Genomic DNA, 21,950 nt, shown 5'->3' with positions numbered 1-21,950 from the left:
GATTGCCTTTGCTACTTCAGCCCCATATGCTGAAGTTATGCGAAAAAGCGGGTACACTTGCAATTTTTTTTGCAAAGCGGGCACAAGTTAAAACGGACACAAAAAGCGGGTATAGATGCAAATGCCCCATCAGATTCGCGGTAGTATAACTAAGAGTTAATATCCTAAAACTCTCTTAAGCTGTCATATTTTTTGACAATTTCTCACTTAAATTATTCGGCGCTCCCAAAATCCCTGAACTATATTATCCTTCATGTTTAAACCCTTTTACTGCTTACCTGGCATAACTCGCTTGTGAGCGGAAAAAAAGCCATTAAAATGGCTCATTTAATTGAATGTAATGGCTAATTAACCTTAACCCTATTTCAACGTTATTTTTTTAAATTTTCTCCGTATTTTCTTTATATCTACCTTTTCCTCATTTTTTCACATTCTTTTTTTTTCATATTTTTTTGTCAACTCTCCATATGAGTTCCTCCGGAATTTTTTTTTCTCCCTTCTTGATTTCTCTAAAATGATTTATTCTCTTTTTTGTTTTCGTCTTCTTTCATGTCTTACACATATTGTTGAAAGAACACTCATTTAAATCTTCTTACTAAACCTAACACCTTGTAGATCATAAAGTTAAATCTCTTGAACCTTGTTTGTGCCGGAATTAGAGAATGTACTTGCTGACTGATTGGTTTCTTATCGAAATTTTATTTTGTGTAATCTTGTTTATGTAATATAAGATAATTTTTAATAAAAGCAACACTATATGCCTTCATTGATTTATTTTATTGTGCTGCAAAGTGAATATAAATAATGACTTATTCAATTGGAGTTTAGCATAAAGGATGACCACATTTAAACCAAAATTAATACATTATATTAGATATTATTTTGGCTAAAACACCTAGAATTAATCAGTCATCCGAGAATAATACATCATGAGTAAACTACATAAAAAACTTAATACAAACCATAAATTAATATAGTTAGATAGACACACTTCTAAGAATTCAATATAGGGTTTAATATATAGGGAAATATAGGTCAGGAGGATTTTAAGGACACAAGATAGCTTAAATAGGTAACTGACAAAAAAAAATGATAGTTTAGGAGGGTTCTAGACTAAATTAAATAGCCACGTGTAGTGCCACATAACACGTTTTTTTAGATAATTAGGAGCATGTACTAGATACACTTCTAAGAATGTAACTAGGGGGTTTAATATGAAGGACAATATATTTCAGGGGGATTTTGGGGACATCGAATAGTTTAAGTAAGAAATTGAGAAAAACGTGATAGTTGATAAGGTTTTAGGGTATTAACTCTGTAACTAAAGAGTGAAAAAGAAAGGTAACAGGAGGTCCACTTTAGCAGCAAATATTAGTACTAGCCAATAAAAGATCAAGCCTGCATATGTACACATACATCAGAATTCAGAACAATCAATCAATATGTCAAGCTAAGTCTAGTTCTGTTTACACCAAGACTAGAAACTTACAGGTGCTTTCTATTAATTCCAAAGGGCTTTGCTGGATCATGATTGAAGGATCCTACATACCTTGAGTCTAGTATTGCATCATTTGGTTGACTCTATTTTCCTCTAGAAGAGCAGAAACATATCTTGACAATTCTTCAGATTCAATACTAAGGCCAAACTACCAGCTTCCATGTCTTTTACTATACAAAGCAGCACATCTCTAGCTGATACAAGTGGGACTGATATTTACATTACATGCATTTGTCATGCAAAGCCGTAGCATTTCGGAATCTCCTGTCCATTCTCCTAACACTGAATCGCAAGCTCCACAAGAAACAACTCTCCATCAAATCTCAATCCAGAGGATTCGGCAGGCTGAAGCAAACCATCTACCATACCACCAAAGATATAGAAGTTACGGCCTGAAGGATCCACACAAGCTCGGTGAAATGATCTGCCACCAGGGTTATCACCTTTGGACTTGAGCCGTCTCCACAATTTAGTCTTTAATCGCTCTGGATCTGCAGGAGTCCCAGACTGCATGATGGATGTCACTAAGCCGATATCCAACACCCAAAAGTCATCTTTTCTGTGTCTGTAGGAATCTTCTCCTCCGTGGATTAGCAGTCGGCCACCTATGATGAGATTGGCCGAGTGACCAACTCTTGGCAAGGCCAACCCCTGGGGTATATTTTGCAAGTCAAATAGTAACTGTACCCATCTCCAGTGACCTTCAGATGTATCGAAAAGCCATACATCATTAAGCACCTCGTAGCCCAAACCCCTCCCTCCAAACAAAATTGTTTGGTTTCCTCCAACATGGGTCAATGTATGCCCAGAGCGAGATGGAGGAGACGGATGAGTCACAATTTCTTGCCAAACTCCAAGATGAAGATTCTCAGACAGTTCTAATACCCACGTATCTCCCAGTCGCAAGCCATTCAAACCAATCCCACCTTGAATCAGCATCCTCCTTTTATCAATGCTACATGCAGCATGAGCGCCTCTTGGTGGAGGCGCAATGGAACCAACATCAAGTAGCCTCCAGGACAATGTGATAACAAATGTATCATGTACCGCTACTTGACCGACCCACGTATCATTTTGGCGGGCGCCATGATCATTTATTCCTCCAAAAAGGACTAGACAATCACCAATCACAACACATGAGTGACCAAAGCGGCCACTTGGGATCCCTGATTCAATCTTGTTCCACTTCAATATTCTCCTGAAGTCATTGCCAACATATGCTACCCATGTATCATCCAGATGCTTTCCTAAAGTATAGGACAAATAACACCACTTTAGGAAGAAATATTACTGATATGAAGCCACGGTTATCTACAGACAAACATCAGAAAGCCAATTACTGCATATGAAGCCACGATAATCCACATAACTAATTTTATAATATGTATGCTATTCAGTGTTTAGATGTTTGCTGTCATCTGAATTTAAGTTTTCGCGCTAAGCGAAGTTGTGAAAGATGGCTTACTGTGATCCATGTCTAATGTTAGTTCATTTCTCCCCTTAAGCTAACTCTTTCACGATCTTTTCAAAATTTCTCTCAGTAAATTGAAATTCATCACAGTTAGCTTTTAACTAGAAGAATACAGCAGAATTTATATATCTATCCCAAGAACATATAAAAGTTTTAGAACTTCTCACAAGCTTGCATGTGGTGCTTCATGTGTAAAGTAAAGCCAAGACACTGATCACATGAATTTCATTCAACATGGTCCATTAAATAGCCAAAACAAGAGTATCCTTCCCAGCATATCCGAAAACCTAAATAAATAAAAAGATCTCAGCTCTATTAATGTAAGAAGCAGATATCCAGTAGCATATAGCAATACCGAAAAAGCTCCATGACATTAGTCAGCAGTACCCTGATTTGTTTTCTTCAAATGGAATAGCCCTATGAAGAACTGAAATGAGAGAAAAAATCTAAGCTTGAACTAATCAAGAGAAAAATACTTACTAGATCACTATAAAAAGCTGAGCTTGTAAAAGAAAACAACTAATCAAGAGATAGGGAAGGAGCTAGAGTATCATGTACGGGTTCGGAAGACCCCAATAGCTTTTGCTTAGACCAGTATTTGTATTATGAAATTCATTAAATATGTATAATTTAATTGCAAACCTAGTAAGTAAGGCGATCTATGGATTCGGTGGCAATTTTACAACCCATATGCCTCGGTCAAAAGAAATATCCTTACTAGATCACCATAAAATGCTGAGCTAGTAAAAGAATACAAGCACAATGACTTACACAAAGGCCAAGTATATGCTTCATCTGAGCATTAATCAATAAAACCATGAGAACAAGCAAAAATGATAGTAATAGGAAACGAATTAACTGAGTTTACCAAAATCTTTTAACACCATGTGACTTTTGCCTTAATGACCTTTGCCTTAATATCCCCTTTTCATTTCTTTTTTTCAGCAGAGGAGGAACCAAAATCCTTGGAAATGCAGTAAAAAGATTAATGAACATAGCAAAAATTTCAGATTTATGAAAAGTTTAGTCAAGAAATCAAAATCCATTAATGAGAATACTGACTGACCTCCCTCGCAACCCCCACCGAAGAGAACTAAACAACCAGAAACAAAATTGAGAGAATGAGAAGCTCTAGGCCGAGGAAGAAGCAGCTCTTCATCTCCTCCTTGTGGATGTGTAGTCAAGATTCTGTTACAGTAAACAGAGTCCAATTGGTAGATTTGCTGGTACAGCTTTTTCCAAGGAAATTGCTGTTGTTTATTACTGTCAGTAGCAAAGGATCTGAGCGCATCAATGGATGATTGACCCCAATCTCTACGGCAAAGAGATTCCCAAAAAGGGTCAGAGTAAGTGAGAGACCTGAATTTCTTACAAGTCATAGCAAAGCAAAAGATTGAGTCTAAAGGTAAGAGTAGTAATATGGAGAAAAGATGGTCTTGGGCTATTCTTGTAATTGGAGATGATCCATTGATAGAAGGATTGCTGCAGCTGCTGGTTGTAGCCATGGGAGATGAGAGTGAAGAGCACACGCTGCTGCTGATTTGTTGGGATATTATGGCTCTGAATTTTTACCTTCTTGTGTTGTAGGCGGAGGGCTCTGTTTTTTGCTCTGGCTTTGGTCTTGTTTTTTTTTTAACCATAATTCAACTTTCATTTTACTATACCAGAAGCAGAGCAATTACTTTTCTTGGTTGCTACACTTCCAACCAAGAGGTTGTGAGTTCGAGTCTCCCCAAAAGCAAGGTGAGAAATTTTTGGAGGAAAGGATGTCGGGGGTCTATTTGGAAACAGTCTCTCTACCCTAGGGTAAGGGTAAGGTCTGCGTACACACTAACCTCCCCAGACCCCACTAAGTAGTATTATACTGAGTTGTTGTTGTTGTGGTTTATATGCCATTATTAATAGCTTGTTTGGATTGGTTGTTATATACAATTTCATAATGTATAGTATTTTATTGTATTGTACGGTATTATTTTAATCATTTGATGTATATAATATTAGAATATATTTTATTATTTGTCGTCATTTTATAATACCTTGCACAAACAATATTAAGAATAAATTTATAATATTATTTTATAAAAAGTAAGGTAAATTTTAATATTATTATATAAAAAGATAGGGTCAAAGATAAAATATAATTATTTAATAATAAAAAAAGGCATAATGAGAGAAAATAATGAGATGACATCAAATTAATTGTTGTATAAAGTGACACTTTTTCTCGTTACGTAACGATGAATTAAACGATACAATATAATAAAATTTAAGTAATAATTAAAATAAATATTGTACTTAGGGCTCATTTGATATGAGGGATAAGGAATAATTAAGCCTTAAACTAAATTTAAGAAGAGTCTATCTCATGTTTGGTTGGTAGAAAATTGCGGTATAATTAATTCGGGGATTGTAGTATTTTTTTATCCCTATGAAAATATGGAATAACTAATCTCGAGATAACTAATTTCGAAATAATTAATTCTGAAATAACTTTTTTCCAACCAAACGATTCTTAAAAGTAACAATACGATACAATACAATAGGAACAACCATCCAAACAAGCCGTAACTTTCTTTTTTTGTTACTACATTAGAGACAGAGGATTGGCAGTAACCTTTTTTTGGTTTGTTTGTTTGTTGGTTTTAGTGGACACTGGGACAAGAAATGTCAGTGAGGATATTTGTCATTTTGTGTTTTGGTGGAAAAATCCAGTTTCATCCTCATCATCTTGGTACTAGGCAATCCAATAAGGAGGGTCTAGTTTAAAGTTCACAAATCAAATGGCGTTAACGGCATTCTCTCCCAATTCCACACTCCACAATCGCTTTCCAAATAATATATTCTTATCCAACACTTAGGCTTTAGTTTTAACGAGTCAAAGTTGGATACTGGTCGAACTTACCGTCAGACCTCTCTATAACATTCATATATAATACTTTTTCACTATTAAAATTAAATTTTTTCGAAACTAATTTTCATGTTATGTTATAATATACTATCTCTATAGTAACACTTTACTATAATATCCAAAAATATTCCGAACAAACGAGATTATTATAAAGAGATTTGACTCTATAACATTCATATATAACATCGTTTCACTATAAAAATTTAATTTTTTCGAAACTAATTTCATGTTATGTTATAATATACGATCTCTATAGTAACACTTTACTATAATATCCAAAAATATTCCGAACAAACGAGACTATTATAAAGAGAATTGACTGTACTAATAATTGAGATAAAAGATTTACAGATAGAGATTCTATGCTTAGGTGATAATCTCACTATCCAAAGTTGAATATGATTGATTTCGCCCTTAATCAGACCCATATTAAAACAAAAAATATTGCATCCACAGTATCTTCTCAGTCATTGAATTGCTTTATGAATAATTGCTGGGAGAATCTATCAAACTAATTGTCCTTGGCAGATGAAATTATAAAATAGTAAAAATAGAAACAATGTCATTTGCATTTTATTTAACAGGCAGCACTAAACAGTACAAACGTACGTCTATGAAAATACCTAATTTAGACAAGTATACCGGTTCAGCATAATATACTAGAGTTTGGTAGCAAAGTATATTGATCCAGCATAATATGCTGGAGTTCATACACAGGTGCACCAAACTCCAGTATATTATGTTGGACCGGTCTCTGTTACAGCAAAATAATAACTATTTTCCATTGATTTGATAAACGCTGGCTCTTTTTGAATGACCAGTCTGAAAACTGGCTATACCGTGCTATTTAGGACAAACGTACGTCTATGAAATACCTAATTTAGGCAATAAAAGTGCTTTTGATCCCATGATTTATTCTCTACATGGAAATTAGATGATTAGAAAACATAGGATTCAAGTTGACAGACTTTAGTTTAAAAATCAGCCCACAACTAACCACCCCCCCCCCACCCCCACCCCCACCCCCCACCCAAATCCCCTCCAAAAAAATCCCTTTTTAGTTGCAACAAGTTCATACTGTCCCAGGAAAATGTGATGAGAACATTCTTGAAACACCATCACCAACAACCTTACACTACAAATTTAAGTTGACAAAGGTCCACTTTTCTGAAAAACTCACCCCACCATCATCAATAACCTCTATAAGGCTATAAGTTAAATACTTCCGCAGAAAAAAGTGATGTACTGATTCTTGTAACAGCATCACCGACAACCCTAGACGACAGGTCCAGCTATCATTCTGACCCCTTGAGTCAAGAAGATGCCTACTGCAATGGTCATTTCTGCAAATTGTAAACTTGGCCTCCATTTATCAGTTTCCAGAGAGCTGCTTTGGCTTCTTCTAGTGTTTCAACTGAATGACCGACTTCAAACGATATTCTCTGTACATTGAACTGCGGGAGATAAAGTTAAAGGAAAAGTTTAAAGGGTATGTGATGAGAACAACTCTGTATATATACTATATTAAAAGCACGAGGGTTCTTAACGAAATGTCGTTCGTTTTTGTATCCTTTAAAAACCAAACAACAAACAAACAAACAACAACCAATAGAAACTCACAAGTGGGGTCTGGGGAGGATAATGTGTACGCAGACTTTATCCCTATCCCGAAGGGGTAGAGAGGCCGTTTCCGAAAGACCTTCGGCTCAAGATAATATGGGACAAAATTATAATTTGAATTATTTTCTTAATATTTACTACTTTAAAATCAATTAAAAGTTTGCTTATCAAAACATTCGTTATTTAAACTAGGTAAAAAAAAGTCCTAAATATTACGATATTAATATAAAAGAGCTTTATTTTCTTATAGGTGACTTTGATTTTCCTGAACACGAGACGTAAGCATATATTGCTTCTTCCAAGTTTTTGTCTATTTCCTTATTGCTAATTTAATTATTTTAGACTAAATTAATTAGATTATTAATAAATTTATTCATTAAAACTTACTACAATTATAAATGATAAATATATAAAATTTACCAAATACTAATTATCCATTAATTAATTTTTTCCATCCCATGCAATTAAATCTGTGTCTCCTATTCCTAATCATGCAAATATATATAGTTATACTTAAGAGTTACAAAAGTACATCTATTAAATTAGATATTTCTTCCTTTTATACTAGCTCAAAAACTCTTCTACCATTTTGAAAAAAGAGAGATATGCAACACCTTATTATAGCCTTTTTATTAATGTATAGGTGATTGTGATATGGCTACATAATGTATACTAACAATATAAGTATTTTTTATACTATAGTGAATTGTAACTTGTGATAGCAAGTTAAAATTTATTTGTAATATATTATCAATTAATGCTTAGATATAATTAGTAATTACCTTATAATTAAATTGATTCTGTAAATAATTTATACATATTTGAATTCATGCCTATGTCTCTCTCCAATTGCCTTCCACCAATGAAAGTTGAAACACTTCTCAACTTAGAAGTTTAAAAACAAAGAAACAACTTCTATTCCCTCTAATCCAAAAATATGAAAGTTTCAAAAAGTTTCTGAAGCTTCAGCTTGATGAGTATTGTATATTGTCTTCATCTTAAATTCGGTGAGAAATCATGAACAATTTACTATGTTTCCATCATAGCAATAGAAACATGATCACCATATATAATTAACTAATATATATATTTTAATTGACATGTACCAAGTAATGAGTGTTCAATTCAAAAGAAAGTTATGAAAAATCGTTTTATTATAGATACCCTAATAAGAATTATATTTGTTGTAAGTTTACCTTTTTCAACTGTTTTCATTAAGATACCATTCAAGTATTTCTATGGCTAGAACTTTTCTTTTCGTTATTCTTTTGTAGGATTGGTTTTCAAATTGCTTTTCTTATGTAGTTTTGTTTGATTAATTTTTATTTCCCTCTTTAACTGTAGTTGATTATTTGAAGGCTTAGTAATTGTTATGATTAATATTGGACAAAGATTTACATGTTTAGATTATCAGTTTTGTGTATTCTATTTTTAGTCCCCTAACTTATTGGATAGGTGCTTGATAGAATAGTATCTTTACACCTTATGGGCAGTGCTATCAAAGCGAAAAGCGCAAAAAAGCTCTAAGGCCGGTTGTGGCTTTAAGCGCTAATAAAGCGTGGGCTTTAATGAAAAAAGGCGCGATTGGAAAGTAAAAATATGTATATGCAGTCCAAGACCAATAATTGTAAGTATAAATAACAAATATATGGACAAAATTTGAAAAAACATTACGATAAAGCGAAATATCAATTGTTCAATGTCGCCTTTTCACGATTACATTCATTGGCAATGAAAAATATGCCTTAGAGCTTTGATGGGACACTGAAGCGCCCACAAAGCGAGGCGAAGCGCTTAACATGTTTTGAGTCTCGCTTTAGGGCTTAAGCGTGCCTTTGACAACACGGCTTATGAGAAAACAAAGTATTTGATCGTCTGAGAGTTAACTAATGAACTTGACATTGCTGGAGTAAAATATGTTATTTATTCAATAAAGATTAGATAGTAGTTTGCTAAACATTCACTAAGGTGGTGGATGCTTCATCATATGATTTTAGACCTTCCAACATTGTTGCCCGTTGGTAAAGTTAAATATAACAAAAAATTAAGCATTTAACTTTTGAAACTTTACATTCAAGTCTTTTTTTTTTCAAAGAAGTTCTAAGAGTCGAGAAAAATCTAAAAGAGGTACTAAAGAAGTTTCAAGGTTTGGTTACTGTGTATATCTTCCAAATTAAGTGATGACGCTTAATAATTTTGAAATAAGAAATGCACCTTTTTATAGTCTTTTTGAGATTGTGATATGGATTTTAGTTATATTCATATCAATGGAATTTAAACTTGAAAGAAACTAAAATTCAGTGGAATTAACATGGAAGACGTTAGAATTTGATGGAATATATCTACTTAAAAGGTAAACTTAATTTGTTTGACTGAGGATTGAATAGTTCTATGGGACATAGTTTCTTTCTTTATCGTGCAGTTAAATAAGATTAACAATAATCTTTTTCATGAACGTACATTATTTTTTTTATTTTTTTTGTAATAATTCAAACATAAATTTAATATTTATTTATTTAACTTCACAAAATTTACACGCGCAACACGAATACAATAGACTAGTGAAAAAAGAAGCAGCAAACAGAAAGTACCTGTGCACCTTGGCGGACACGGACATCTGTCCCCTTGCTATCTATTGATATCAAAGCAGCATCATCCACCTCAACTTCTTGCGACAAAAGATCTTTTAGAGGCTTTGAAAAGATTGCATTGAGCTCCTACAGAATCACCAGCACATTCGCAAACTTATTCAAAGAAAGGAAAGGAGGCAAATGAAGCCATGTTACCTACTAGAATGGAAATACAGTCTTACATATCACACGCTTATAAGTTCTAATAGTACTTCTAAAAAACATAGCAGCATCAACAGGCTGCCAAAAACATACCTTAAGATTTTGTTCACCACCATCAACAGCAATTTTGTCAGGCTGAAGCGTCTCATACTCCTTGACATCCACCCACGCAACAGTTCCAAAGCCTCCAATAAAATATATATCGCTGTTATAATTGATAAAGCAGGGTAAGTTCTTTGAGCTAATGACTGCAAATCATGCTCTCAGCAACAATCCATAGCGAGAGCTTGCCTTTTGCGCCCCCCCCCCCCCCAAGAAAAAAAAAACCTCTTCAGATAAACTAATCAAAGAAAGTGCAGCATGGTAGATGAATCTTTTCAAATTCAAACTTAGACATGGTAGATAACTCTTCATGTTGTTGTATTCAATTAGCAACCACTTATGGCTCATCATAGCTGGAAAAACACCAGTGGTAGAGCCAGAATAGAAGTAGATAACCTCCAGCAATCATAAAATAAGCACTAAAAGTGCAGCAGAGCAAAAAAATTTGAAGTGAGATGCAAGAGACCCCTGGCAAAAAAGGTGCCTGCTTTGCTCGAGAAATTATAACGGAAGAATGATTTATCCTCTTTCTATTTTACTACTGTAGAAAGACATTGGCAGCGAGAGAAGCCATACTGAACTGCTAGAGACAGTCAACATTTTCCTTGAAACAGAGTCAAGCTAACCAAAATGAACAGTAAACTCCACTACTAAAGAGATTAATAATTAGGTTACAAACAGGTTGCTTAAGAATAAAATGCTTACAATGAAAGCTTGGAATATAAGGTGCACCCATTATTAGTCGAAAGGCATTTGTCAGATGCCAGAACACACACTAGGCAACTTAAGTGAAAAGATGAATTCAAATAAAAAATTCCGAAGAGGCTCATGGTGTAAAAGAGCTAAGCAGAGTGAACGTGCACATTAATTTGTATACTGATTCTCCTTTTATCATTTGAAATAAGAACCCAGCTAAATTACCTAGGAAAAAAGGAGCTAACCTTATATTTTGCATCCTAAAGTAAAAGAAATTTCCCCATTGTTGAGAAGGACCTTGCTGATGTTTTGCTATATACTGCTTGTGCGCCCATTCCTGTTGAAACAACCGAACCATTTGTTAAGATAATTGCAACATTCATAACATATACAGAGAAGTCGACAAACTTGGCTCAACCAACAGAATATAAGCGCAATTACAGCTTTAGCATTCACATCAAAATCGCAGAATTCTACAAGTAGCATTTGAAAGAGGATTGCAGGATCAAATATGAGATGGCAGCAAGTCATTTTATTTTATCAAGTGAAGTGTAGTTTATTAACAATGGAATGGAAAACTCCCATACACAAGAAGTACACCAAAAAGTAGAAATCTACATAAAGATATGACTCCAAAGAGGACAGCAAGTCGTCAAAGAGAAGGTCAAGGGAAATCGACCTAGGCAGAAGAAACTATACACACCGTGCAGAAAATGAATCCTTTCCTTCTTCGTCCATTCCAAAATAATGCCCACTTCCCTGGAATGGACTGATTTTAAAAACATTTTATAACCAAAAGTAACATGGGTTATCTTTACAACCTCCATCGTTACACTTCACTATGCTATATTTCTATCTATTCAAATAAATCACAAGGGAACCTATGGGCCTTGCATGTGGAGTTCTATATCTTTATACAATACTAATATTCAACTGTTCTCTTACTATCTATAATAAGTCAAACTCAAGAATTCAACCTGGGAAAGGTTATTGCGGAGAACAAACGGCCATTTGATTAATCATAAAAACAAAAAAAAAGGGCAATCTTTCTCCTTGAACAAACTGTCCTAGACATCTTCATAAAAAACTGGCCTTGACCATCGGAGAAGATGCCACTTAGATGAATTTGATATGATGCCCTTGCAGGTCCGGCTCATAGCACTTCTTCAAAGTGTATCAAGTAAATCAAACCTTTCTCTTAACAAGAGTAGAGAGTAAAACACGAGAGAAAGGAGAGAAATAACAATACCACTAGGGTCTGATGTGAGAATTGATTCTGGTTCATATGTCAAGTGACCAAAAATACTAGGTAGACAAGGGATGGTTACATCGGTAGAAAGCTAGAGGCATATGCGATCATAAATGAAGCATTTCCCTGAAGTCTTCTATTTTTTGCGTTTCCATTCATTTGATTAGGTATTATAGAAAAGACCACATATATCTAGCGTACGTGAGCATTTAAGCAAGCGAAATCTCATCATTTTAGGAAACAAAAAGGATATCTAAGAATTCTCTTAGCATTTAATGTCAGTGTATTTGATGTTAATAGGAATCTGAAAATAATCACTACATTGCAAGAAGGTTGTTACCTGTTGATCTTCAGGTAGCGGATAAACGTCACCAAAAATCGTTACCCTTGCATTAGATAAACCACTCCATCCTGGGATCTGAAAAGCCAAAAGTTCAAGAAACTCAGAGACATCGTATAAGCCCGAAGTACTTGATGTTTCTGAAATAGATCACAAACCTGTACAACTAGTGTGCATCTTGGGTCAGCCAGCAAATTACGGGTGTGTATAGCTAATGGCGAAAATGAAAATATTGGATCTGCCGAAACAATGAGAAATAACTATTTGAGCACTGTCTGTAATATATACTGGAAAAGGCAGCATATATACTATTGTGCAGATATAAGTTTTGCTTCTAACATCAAATCAATAACATCATTTTTACAAGGATTTTCAATTAATTAAATGTCTGCACTCCATGTTCAATGTTTTACAACGTTAAGGTACATTAATGCTGGAAACTCAATTTAGTTTAAGAATATTTACCAACAATTTACCTAACAATTTCCAGGGGCAGTCTAGACAAACCATCCAACAAGGAAACTCAATGCATGAGTTGATTCCAGATCCTTAACCACAATTGTTCCGTTGAAATGCTCAAAGTAGCCAATAAATAATAACTTTAACCAAGACCAAAGTGGTTGCTTTTAATAGGAAGCCTTTCTTAGTGGAGATACTGAAAATAGAGCTTACCTTTAGCCATGTGGGGCAGCTATGCCAATTGCACATGGGGTCAAAATACTACTACTACTACAACAACAACAACAAACAAACAAACACACACAATGGAATCCCACAAGTGGGGTTTGGAGAGGGTAGTGTGTATCCAGACCTAACCCCTACCTTGTGCAGGTGTCTGGGGAGGGTAGCGTGTACGCATAACTTACCCTTACCTTGTAGGGGTAGAGAGGTTGTTTTCGAAAGACCCCCGGCTAAGGCCAATTTGGGCATCGGTCTTGGGCGAGCAGGCGCAAGAAAGAAGCTTATTCTCCATGCTAAACCAGCACAGCCAACCAGCTTACTTATGGGGTCAAAGTGACCTATACTTATTGGTAATGAATATTACCCAAAATGTAGTTTTATATTCGACCTCCTATTCTAGCCTTTCAACACTTTGATTGTATGAAAACCCAAAAGATGGCTAAAAATAAAGAATTGTTCTGACACTAGAATGTAGCAACTTACGTCCCATGGAATCTGGCGCGAAATCTACAAGTGAACCAAATGGGTAGCCTTCACGCCGATGATGCATCCGGGACATCACAGTGCATAAATGAGCAAACCTAGCCTAGAACAATGGTATATAACAATGAAAAACACACAAAGATTTTACATTTACAAATCTCTGAAAAACTACAAAATATCTGCTAATGCAAGGAATCTACCTGTTCCATTAGATTGCGGACAGCTAAGGCAGGTTTAGGTAGGCCATGAGCTGAGGTTGCACTTTGTACGCCTCCAGAAATGGGAGTTCTGAAAAGCCCAGCCCTTGTACCCCCACCAGTTGATTGCTCAAGGGGTGTAACCACTTTTGGAGCTTGATCCAAACCATTTTTCTTTGTTTCTCTTTGATCTGAATTATCCTTCAGAATATGAGAGAGTCCATCACAACAAAGCTGAACTAGCCATTTAGCATAACCAGTAATTGACTATGTCAAGGAAAGAGATGTATGATTCCTCACGCCAAAGGAAAAAATAAAAGATAAAGCAAGAAGAGATTCTTCAGAATTGTTGAACATTGTTTGGATAGGTGACAAAATATTCAGGGCCACACTTCTGATCTAAAAACTGCCTGAGTCTGGAGGGACGCCACTTCACCACACAAGGTTTAATTTTTCTTTTACTTCCTGTGGGGAGCATGTGGTTTATTGTGTTTATTTGATGCACAAAAAAAGAATCTACCATGACAAAGTGGAAAACTAGATATAGAAGAAGTGGTAGGATCACAATTTCACGCTCTTTTGGACACATCTATATAATATTTAGAAGAGACGTCATTCTTGATAAACATGTAGATTATCTTATTAGGAAAGTATTGAATTCCTAGGCTTTAAACCGTATCATTGTATTCGAGAAAATCACCACAATAGAGGACTAAACTTGAGCAATCTCTGTATAACTGACGTGATACAGAGCTTGTACTAAAAATTTAAATTAATCTTTAAATGCTATGAGAAAAACGAGGCATATGCAAGACAAAGCTTAATATTTATTGACAAGTGGCCTGAATATTATCCAATACTACCCATGGAGAGGAATAACATGATAGTGATTCCTGCAAATCGAGATGCAAAGTTTTCACCAAATGGTAGGGGAGAAGTTTTACAAAGTTTACCAAGCACATAATATGTGGAGCCATTACCTGAACTACGACATTAACATAACCTAGGAATAGGATCGCATGCAAGTGAGACCTGATTTTTCTGAACTAATAGGGGTTGAATTAGGTCCAAGGTTCATTTTGTTTCTCATGATATCAAAGTAAGACCCACCCAATTCTTGTTTCATACGATGTTGTGTCCCCCATCTTATATTTGTCCAGTCCTAGGCGTGCACATTGTCCATGGGTGAGATGTTTGGCTTTTTTATATGGTTGTGCAGTCCTCAATCCTCACCTAATGAGCTAGCTTTTGTGGTTGAGTTATGCTCAATATCCGTTTCTTTATCATGGTATCAGAGTCAGGCTCATCCCAATTTATTAATCGATGTTGCGCGCCCATCTTATATTGTCCACACTTCAAATTTCTAGTCTTGGGCACAAGGGGGTGTTGGTTTCTCACATCGGATGGGTAGTGGGCTAAGTTGCTCGGACTCGGGTGCGGGTATCCGATACGGGGACGGATCCGAGTATAAGATTCAACAAAATCTAAATTTTAAGATTCGGAGGTGCGGATCCAGATATGGATACGGGTGCGGGGATTCGGCTAATAAAAAATAGAGCTATAAAAATATTATAAATTTTGAGAGATATTGTGTGAAAAACTTACATGAATATTGTAGAATTCAATCTTTCATTCTCCAAGATGGACATTATTCTTTCATTCTCCTAAATCTGTTTTATTTTTTATTTTGAGAAATAAAAATCTCAATTTTTCTCCCAAATTTGTCGATAGACTCCGGTCAAAGTGTCCGAAGTCAGTTGATTGAATCCAGGAAGTATCCTGCTCCCACTCCCGTACCCGTCTCGTATCGGGACGGGGACAACACCAAAATCGAAGTGTCCGCGCAACTTAGAAAGTGGGTACTTGGACTCCTTATATGATCTTCACCTCGTGAGCTAGTTTCTGGGACAAGTTAGGTCCAAGGTTCATTTTCTTTATCATACTTCAGCCATGATCCAAAAACAGAAGAATAAAATATCTAATACTAGCTTTATAGGGCGAATAATATTAGAATCTGACTAGATAATTAATAAAATCTTATATATTTGTCCGAGACCTTAAAGAGTAAGTAGAAACACAAAGAAAAAGTTTCAATATTTACGACAAGCTATGAAGAGCTGAGAGAGGTTTTACCTGTGAAAACGAAAAAATTGGTTCAGGAACTAAAAATCCATTATCATTCTTCAAATCGTGACTATCCTCTTCTTCAAAGCCGCTTTCACCCGACAATTCGGCACGGGTGAGCACTCGTCGGGGAGAGCCGCAGCCAAAGGAGCTCGTAGACGGAAGGCTAAAACTTAACTTAAGATTACCAGTACTGGTCCTATTAAACGGTTTGATGGATTGAAATGCTGACGGCGTCTCTGAAAACCTAGAGACAAGATTGGAGCTTGAGAGAGCTGCTTCCATGGAGGAAGAGAGAGCGTGTGACGACGCCATGTTTAAGAATTATGGGAAGGTGCGGGGCAATGTGAGCTGAAGTTCAACGTCCCAAAGAGTGTAAAAAAGGTGGCTTTAGCAAAAAGGAGGGCGTCTGCGGAAAGCTAAAGCAGAAAAAGCATATCATGACAAGCCATGGACCACGGTTTGTACTTTGCAACGGCGGAGTTTGATCTGGCCCGGCTGAGAGAGAAGGTTGGTGTTGATCCGTCTATGTACAACGGCCCACTCGTTATCCGGCCCAAATTGGTAAAGCATCTGTACTTCTTTTGGTTGAAGAATTAAGGAATTTTTACGTTCTATGTATTTCATTGTATTCACTGTCTCGCTATATGCTCTGATGGTAAGCAACCCCCACTTCCAATCGAGAGGTTGTGAGTTCGAGTCTCCCCAAGAGCAAGGTGGGAAGTTCTTGGAGGGAAGGATGTCGGGGGTCTATTTGGAAACAGTCTCTCTACCCTAGGGTAGGGGTAAGGTCTGCGTACACACTACCCTCTCCAGACCCCACTAAGTGGGATTATACTAGATTGTTGTTGTTGTTGTTGTTGTTGTTGTTGTTGTTGTTGTTGTTGCTATATGCCATGAATGTATTCATATATATATTTTTAATTAGTATAATTTATGTATTCAAATGTATTACATAATTTCTCTGAAGGTTGCTATATTTTTGGGATGTTTTTCGGTTGAAAATATTTTTATAACTGAAAATACAAAATTTGTGTGTTATAATTGAGTTTGTTGAGTTATATTAGGAGTCTATTATGTTAATTGATTCATTTTCAGTTTAAAAACAGTGTAATCCCCTCTTTCGCGCCGTGAATACAATCGAATACAATAATTTGTTCAACTGTAATCCCATGTTTCACACCATGAATACAATCGAAAAAACTCGAATACAAAAATTTATCTAGCTGTAATCCCCTATTTCACGTCTGGAAATGCTACTGTATTCATGAATACAGTAGCTTAAATACACTGAATATACTCTAAAAAACCTGAAAACATAGCTATAGGAAGTAATATAGTAAATGGTAGCTACAACTAGCTAATAACCACTAAAACGTAGTGGTTTCTGAAAGTTTCTCTTGAAAAATTAACCCGATTACCCGCGCATTCAATCGTCCAAACTAAAAATAACCGGCAGAGATATATAATATAACTATAATACCTTCTATATAATATTTTATAATACTTCAAAGTTTGAAGTTAACTAACTATAATAATCCTACTTTTGACTAAATTTACATTACTATGAATGCCCACAATTTTGTATTGTAAATATTGGAATTGTCTTCTTTTGGGGGTAAAAATTTGGAAATTGTTCATCTAGAGCAATTTATGAACTCATTTTGCTGATCAATATATTCTTTTTATTGTTGAAAATAAATAGGTTGTTACAAAAAAACATAGATAGTGTAAAGAAAAGTAATATAGAGTGCGAGCCTATCTACAAAATATTAAGGTCAATACACGAAATTTTGTTTTACTCATATGAAATCATTTAAATTATTATCTTCTTATGATGCTTCCTAAATCAAAAATATAAATAAAACGATAAATAATTCTATATAAAAGAGTCAAACCAAGTATTTGGAGGAAAAAACATTCAACAGTACATGAAATTGAGAAAAACGTAATTAGTAAGTAGACATCAGCAAGATTAAGAATTTTTAAGTGAAGAGATAATCTCGGATCGCCAAATTTAAAAGTAGAAACTACCCCTATAAGCGATTTTAATTTTGACTGATAATTGAGTAAAACAAAAATTATTTACAATACCAGTGTATTTCATTTGTGTCTGTTTGTGTTCTCCTTTTCACTACATTCCGTTAAAACTTTTTTAGGAGACATTCCAAGTAAAATATCAATTAGAAGTTTTTTACTTAACAAAGATACTTAGATATAAATAACAATCACTATAATAAAAATAGCCATCCATTATAACTATATTTAAATTGAAGAGAAGGTAAATATGCCATACCTGTCAAATTAAAAACCAATAAGTAACTAAAAACTTAGAGTAAGAAAAGAGAACCTCTCCATCAAATTCTACTTAAAGAATCTCAAATAGTGGTTGATGGAAAAATTTTATCGGCAATTTGGTGATGAAAGTTCATAAATTATATTCAGTCAAAGGAAACCAGACACATCTTTCTCTTCCATTTTTTCTGATTGCATCATGACTTTATATCGTGACTTTTCATAAATTTGTTCTTTTGAATTGTAATTTTAATATTTAATTTTATATATATAGTACTATTCAAAAGTGAGAAGCTCAAAACTAAAAAATTGATATATATATATATAATCATGTATAATCATGTACATGGGTAGAAAAAGTAAAGAGCGAATATAGATGGCTACTTATGCAAAGATCCCGAATTAAGAAGAATTAACTCTACCTAATCTCTTAAACTAAAAATAACCGACGAATGTATAATCAAATATATAAATATATAATCTATGTATATCGCCAAAAAAATAAATAATGAATTTAGCCGGCTATTTGTGTAACCAACCCTTTTCTTTTCTGTATTTCTTTTTTCCCTTTTTGGTGCCTTCTTTTTTCCTTTTGAAAGGGGGATTGGAGGCGGATACGGATTTGAGAAGTACTGGCTTGGCATCAGATAAGAAATATAGAACAAAGAAAAAATGAAACTTGTAAACCAATTGAGTCTAACTATCAAGGCTTACACTCTGCATCTTGGCATAATTGGTAAAGTTGCTACCATGTGATCAGGAGGTCACGGGTTCAAGTCGTGGAAACAGCTTCTTGTAGAAATGCAGAGTAAGACTGCGTACAATAAATCCTTATGGTCCGGTCCTTCCCGGGATCCCGCACATAATACACTATAGAAAGAATGAGCTGACTCCAGTCTTGGCTCTCTTGACAGTATGACATGGGTACCATATTCTTTAACTTCTCTTTTAGTCAGGGAAAGTTTCTAAAGCTTCTTTCAAAATTTGTCTTTGTGATACAAGTTTTCTTTGTAATCTGAGATAGATGTTAGTATGTTCTTTTCTCGTAATAGTTTGATTAACTTTTCAAACGTTTTCCAACCTTTTACATTATGATAGATTTTCATCTTTAATAGTATGATATAGTTTCCTAATGCAGCGTAAATCTATAAAATCTTCATAGGCGATATAATCTATCAAACTAAATTTAAGTTTTCTTAATAAATACACTTTTACTAGATGATTTTATTTTAAATTCTCTAACTAAACATCTACTTGTTATATGTTAGTAAAAAAAAAAAAAAAAAAAGTATTAAAAATCTAAGTTTTCATGATATACGGATTGAGACAGCTTAAATGGAACGATATAAACAACAACAATTCATATAACTAACCATTTACTTCGCATTGAGGTGCTTTTGTAGTTATCTCATAGTACATCAACTTCTTTCGTAAGATGTGCAAGAGTGTGACATTATAGTTGCACCTAAGGGTGGCAAGTGGGCCGGTTAGGTCCGGGCACGGTCCAGGCCCACAAGCCCATATGAGTAGTGGGCTTAAACGGGCCTACCCGTTTAAGCCCGGGACCAGGAGGGCTTGAGACCCAAGTGGGTCGGTTCATTGAAGAAGCCCGTTAGGATCGGGACTGTTTGGGCCCGGATCCTAAGTGGGCCAGTTCAACCGGTCCTAAACGGGCTCAAACGGGCCTAACAGCTACTTTTTTATTAAAAAAAATTAAAAATAGCCGTTTGGGCTTTCTGAAATAGCCATTTAACCCCCCCCCCCCATTTAACCCTCCCCCAACTTTGTTTTAATCCCAAACTTTTTATAATTACACTTTTTCCCTATTTTCAACCATAAATACCCCCTCATTCTTTCATTTTTCTCACAAAATCATCAATCTCTCTCATTTCTCAAACTCAAATTGAAGTATTCAAGTCTTCAGTCATCTCTCATTTCTCAAACTCAAATTCTTAATTCAAGTTAAATCATGCTCGGTGATTCTAGATTGCGCCCATTTGTTTTGGGATACTTTAACGTCGTAGAGGAAAATGAAGAAGTTTACATAATAAAGTGCAAGAACTGTGGTCGAGTCTACACTCGTCGTCCAAAGTTGGAGGGCACAGGCTGTTTAAGGAGACATATAAAGAGTTGTTTTGCGCGTTCTTCAAATATTCGTATTTAAGATGTTAAGTTGATTTGAGACAATTTGTGTTATTTTAAAATTATTAGACGTATGATGCTTAATGTTTTAGTTTGTTAGATTAATTTGAAGTATTATGTTGAAGGCATTGAACTTTAATTTGAAGTATTAAGAGAAAATGCATAAAAACTCCATTCAACTTGTCCTGGAAAATTATTGACACACCTAAACTTTACGGGTGTCCTAACACCCCACTATTGTTTAAAGAATTGTATTTATTTACTCCCTCATAAGCCCTCGCCAGCCGCGCGTCTTAGGCAATCGAATTGAGCGCGTTCTTACTCTCTTTTAATCGTTGAAAACACCCAAAAAAAAAGAAATTTTTAACGTTAATATAACCCCCAACCAACGGTAAAATCCCCTCTTCCCAATATTTTACCAAACCCAATTGAAGAACCCTAATTTCTTCTTCTTCTTCTAATTTCTGCCGAAATTCCATCAAATTGCCCTTTGAAGTTTTAATCTTTGAAGGCAAAGGTTAATCTTTCTCCTTTTTAAGAACTCTAATTTCTTTCTTTTATTATTGTAATGTCTTTCTCCTAAAATCCAATTATCTGATCTTCGAAAGCAAATGCAAAGTATCTGACTTTGATATTGTCTTTTGTGTTGTAGGTGTTGCAATACCTTAAAAGGCTTGAATTTGACAAGGCTTTGCACGGAAGAGGAAGAAAGTGAGTCAAGTAGAGAAATTCGATACAACCATGGCTATGTGCTGCCTTTGTTAACAGCTTGGACCCCTCGAAACCCAAGAAGAAGATATTGGGTTTGTCCATACTATGGGGTAAATGATAGTAAAAATTCTTTCACTAATTGAGTTGTGAAAAATTATCATTCATTAATTTTCTTTTGTTATTCATCTTAGGGTCCACGATCTTGTGATTTATGGGTTTGGAAGGATTCTGAAATTGATCCTAGGTCCAAATTTGTTATTCCAAAATTGCTTGACAAAATAGATGAACTTGAGAATGCATTAGAAGGCTTTGAAAATCTTGCTAAGCCGAGGACAACTTTAAAGGTTGAAAACACCATAGAAGAGGACAAGATGAAGAAGATTGAGGCTCAATTGGTGAAATTGCAAGATGATATGGAGAAGATGAAAGAGAACGAAAAGAAGTGGAAGAGTAAATTGGCTAAGTCAAAGGCTAGGGAAAATGTACTTTGGTTTACTATATTGGGGATGTGTATTATTCTTGTTGCTTGTGGGTATCCAGGAATCTCATTGAAAGAAGATGCATGAGGTTGCCATTGTGAATCTAGTTTTGTCATCTCAATATGAATGTAGTTGTTGCTTGTAGGTTTTATTTTGTATGTT

General features: G+C 35.0%; 2 protein-coding genes across 5 annotated transcripts; both read right to left on the bottom strand.

Annotated features, from left to right (window-relative positions):
- Nucleotides 1–1,329: 1,329 nt before the first annotated feature.
- LOC104230290 (F-box/kelch-repeat protein At1g51550) lies at nucleotides 1,330–4,728 on the bottom strand. 4 transcript variants are annotated; one of them, XR_011400387.1, is made up of 3 exons: nucleotides 4,036–4,146; nucleotides 3,325–3,396; nucleotides 2,571–3,256 (listed from the first exon to the last, which is right to left on the bottom strand). XR_011400387.1 is itself a non-coding variant. In XM_009783054.2 (2 exons), exons 1-2 carry the CDS (start codon nucleotides 4,472–4,474, stop codon nucleotides 1,775–1,777), a joined length of 1,410 nt encoding a protein of 469 aa, XP_009781356.1. In that variant the 5' UTR covers nucleotides 4,475–4,604; the 3' UTR covers nucleotides 1,330–1,774. The 4 variants fall into 4 exon arrangements, 1 of the variants encoding a protein (XP_009781356.1); XM_009783054.2 differs by lacking the exon at nucleotides 3,325–3,396 and having other exon boundaries at nucleotides 1,330–2,745; nucleotides 4,036–4,604; XR_011400385.1 differs by having other exon boundaries at nucleotides 2,571–2,745; nucleotides 3,137–4,728.
- Nucleotides 4,729–6,618: 1,890 nt separating this feature from the next.
- LOC104230289 (uncharacterized) lies at nucleotides 6,619–16,590 on the bottom strand. Its single transcript, XM_009783053.2, has 9 exons — nucleotides 16,171–16,590; nucleotides 14,041–14,238; nucleotides 13,841–13,943; nucleotides 12,835–12,914; nucleotides 12,677–12,754; nucleotides 11,333–11,424; nucleotides 10,383–10,494; nucleotides 10,089–10,214; nucleotides 6,619–7,331 (listed from the first exon to the last, which is right to left on the bottom strand). Exons 1-9 carry the CDS (start codon nucleotides 16,474–16,476, stop codon nucleotides 7,215–7,217), a joined length of 1,212 nt encoding a protein of 403 aa, XP_009781355.1. The 5' UTR covers nucleotides 16,477–16,590; the 3' UTR covers nucleotides 6,619–7,214.
- Nucleotides 16,591–21,950: the final 5,360 nt, after the last annotated feature.

This window comes from Nicotiana sylvestris, chromosome 6 (genome assembly GCF_000393655.2).
Source record: "Nicotiana sylvestris chromosome 6, ASM39365v2, whole genome shotgun sequence".
Taxonomy (NCBI): domain Eukaryota; kingdom Viridiplantae; phylum Streptophyta; class Magnoliopsida; order Solanales; family Solanaceae; genus Nicotiana; species Nicotiana sylvestris.
This window is presented reverse-complemented; position numbering and strand designations above follow the sequence as displayed.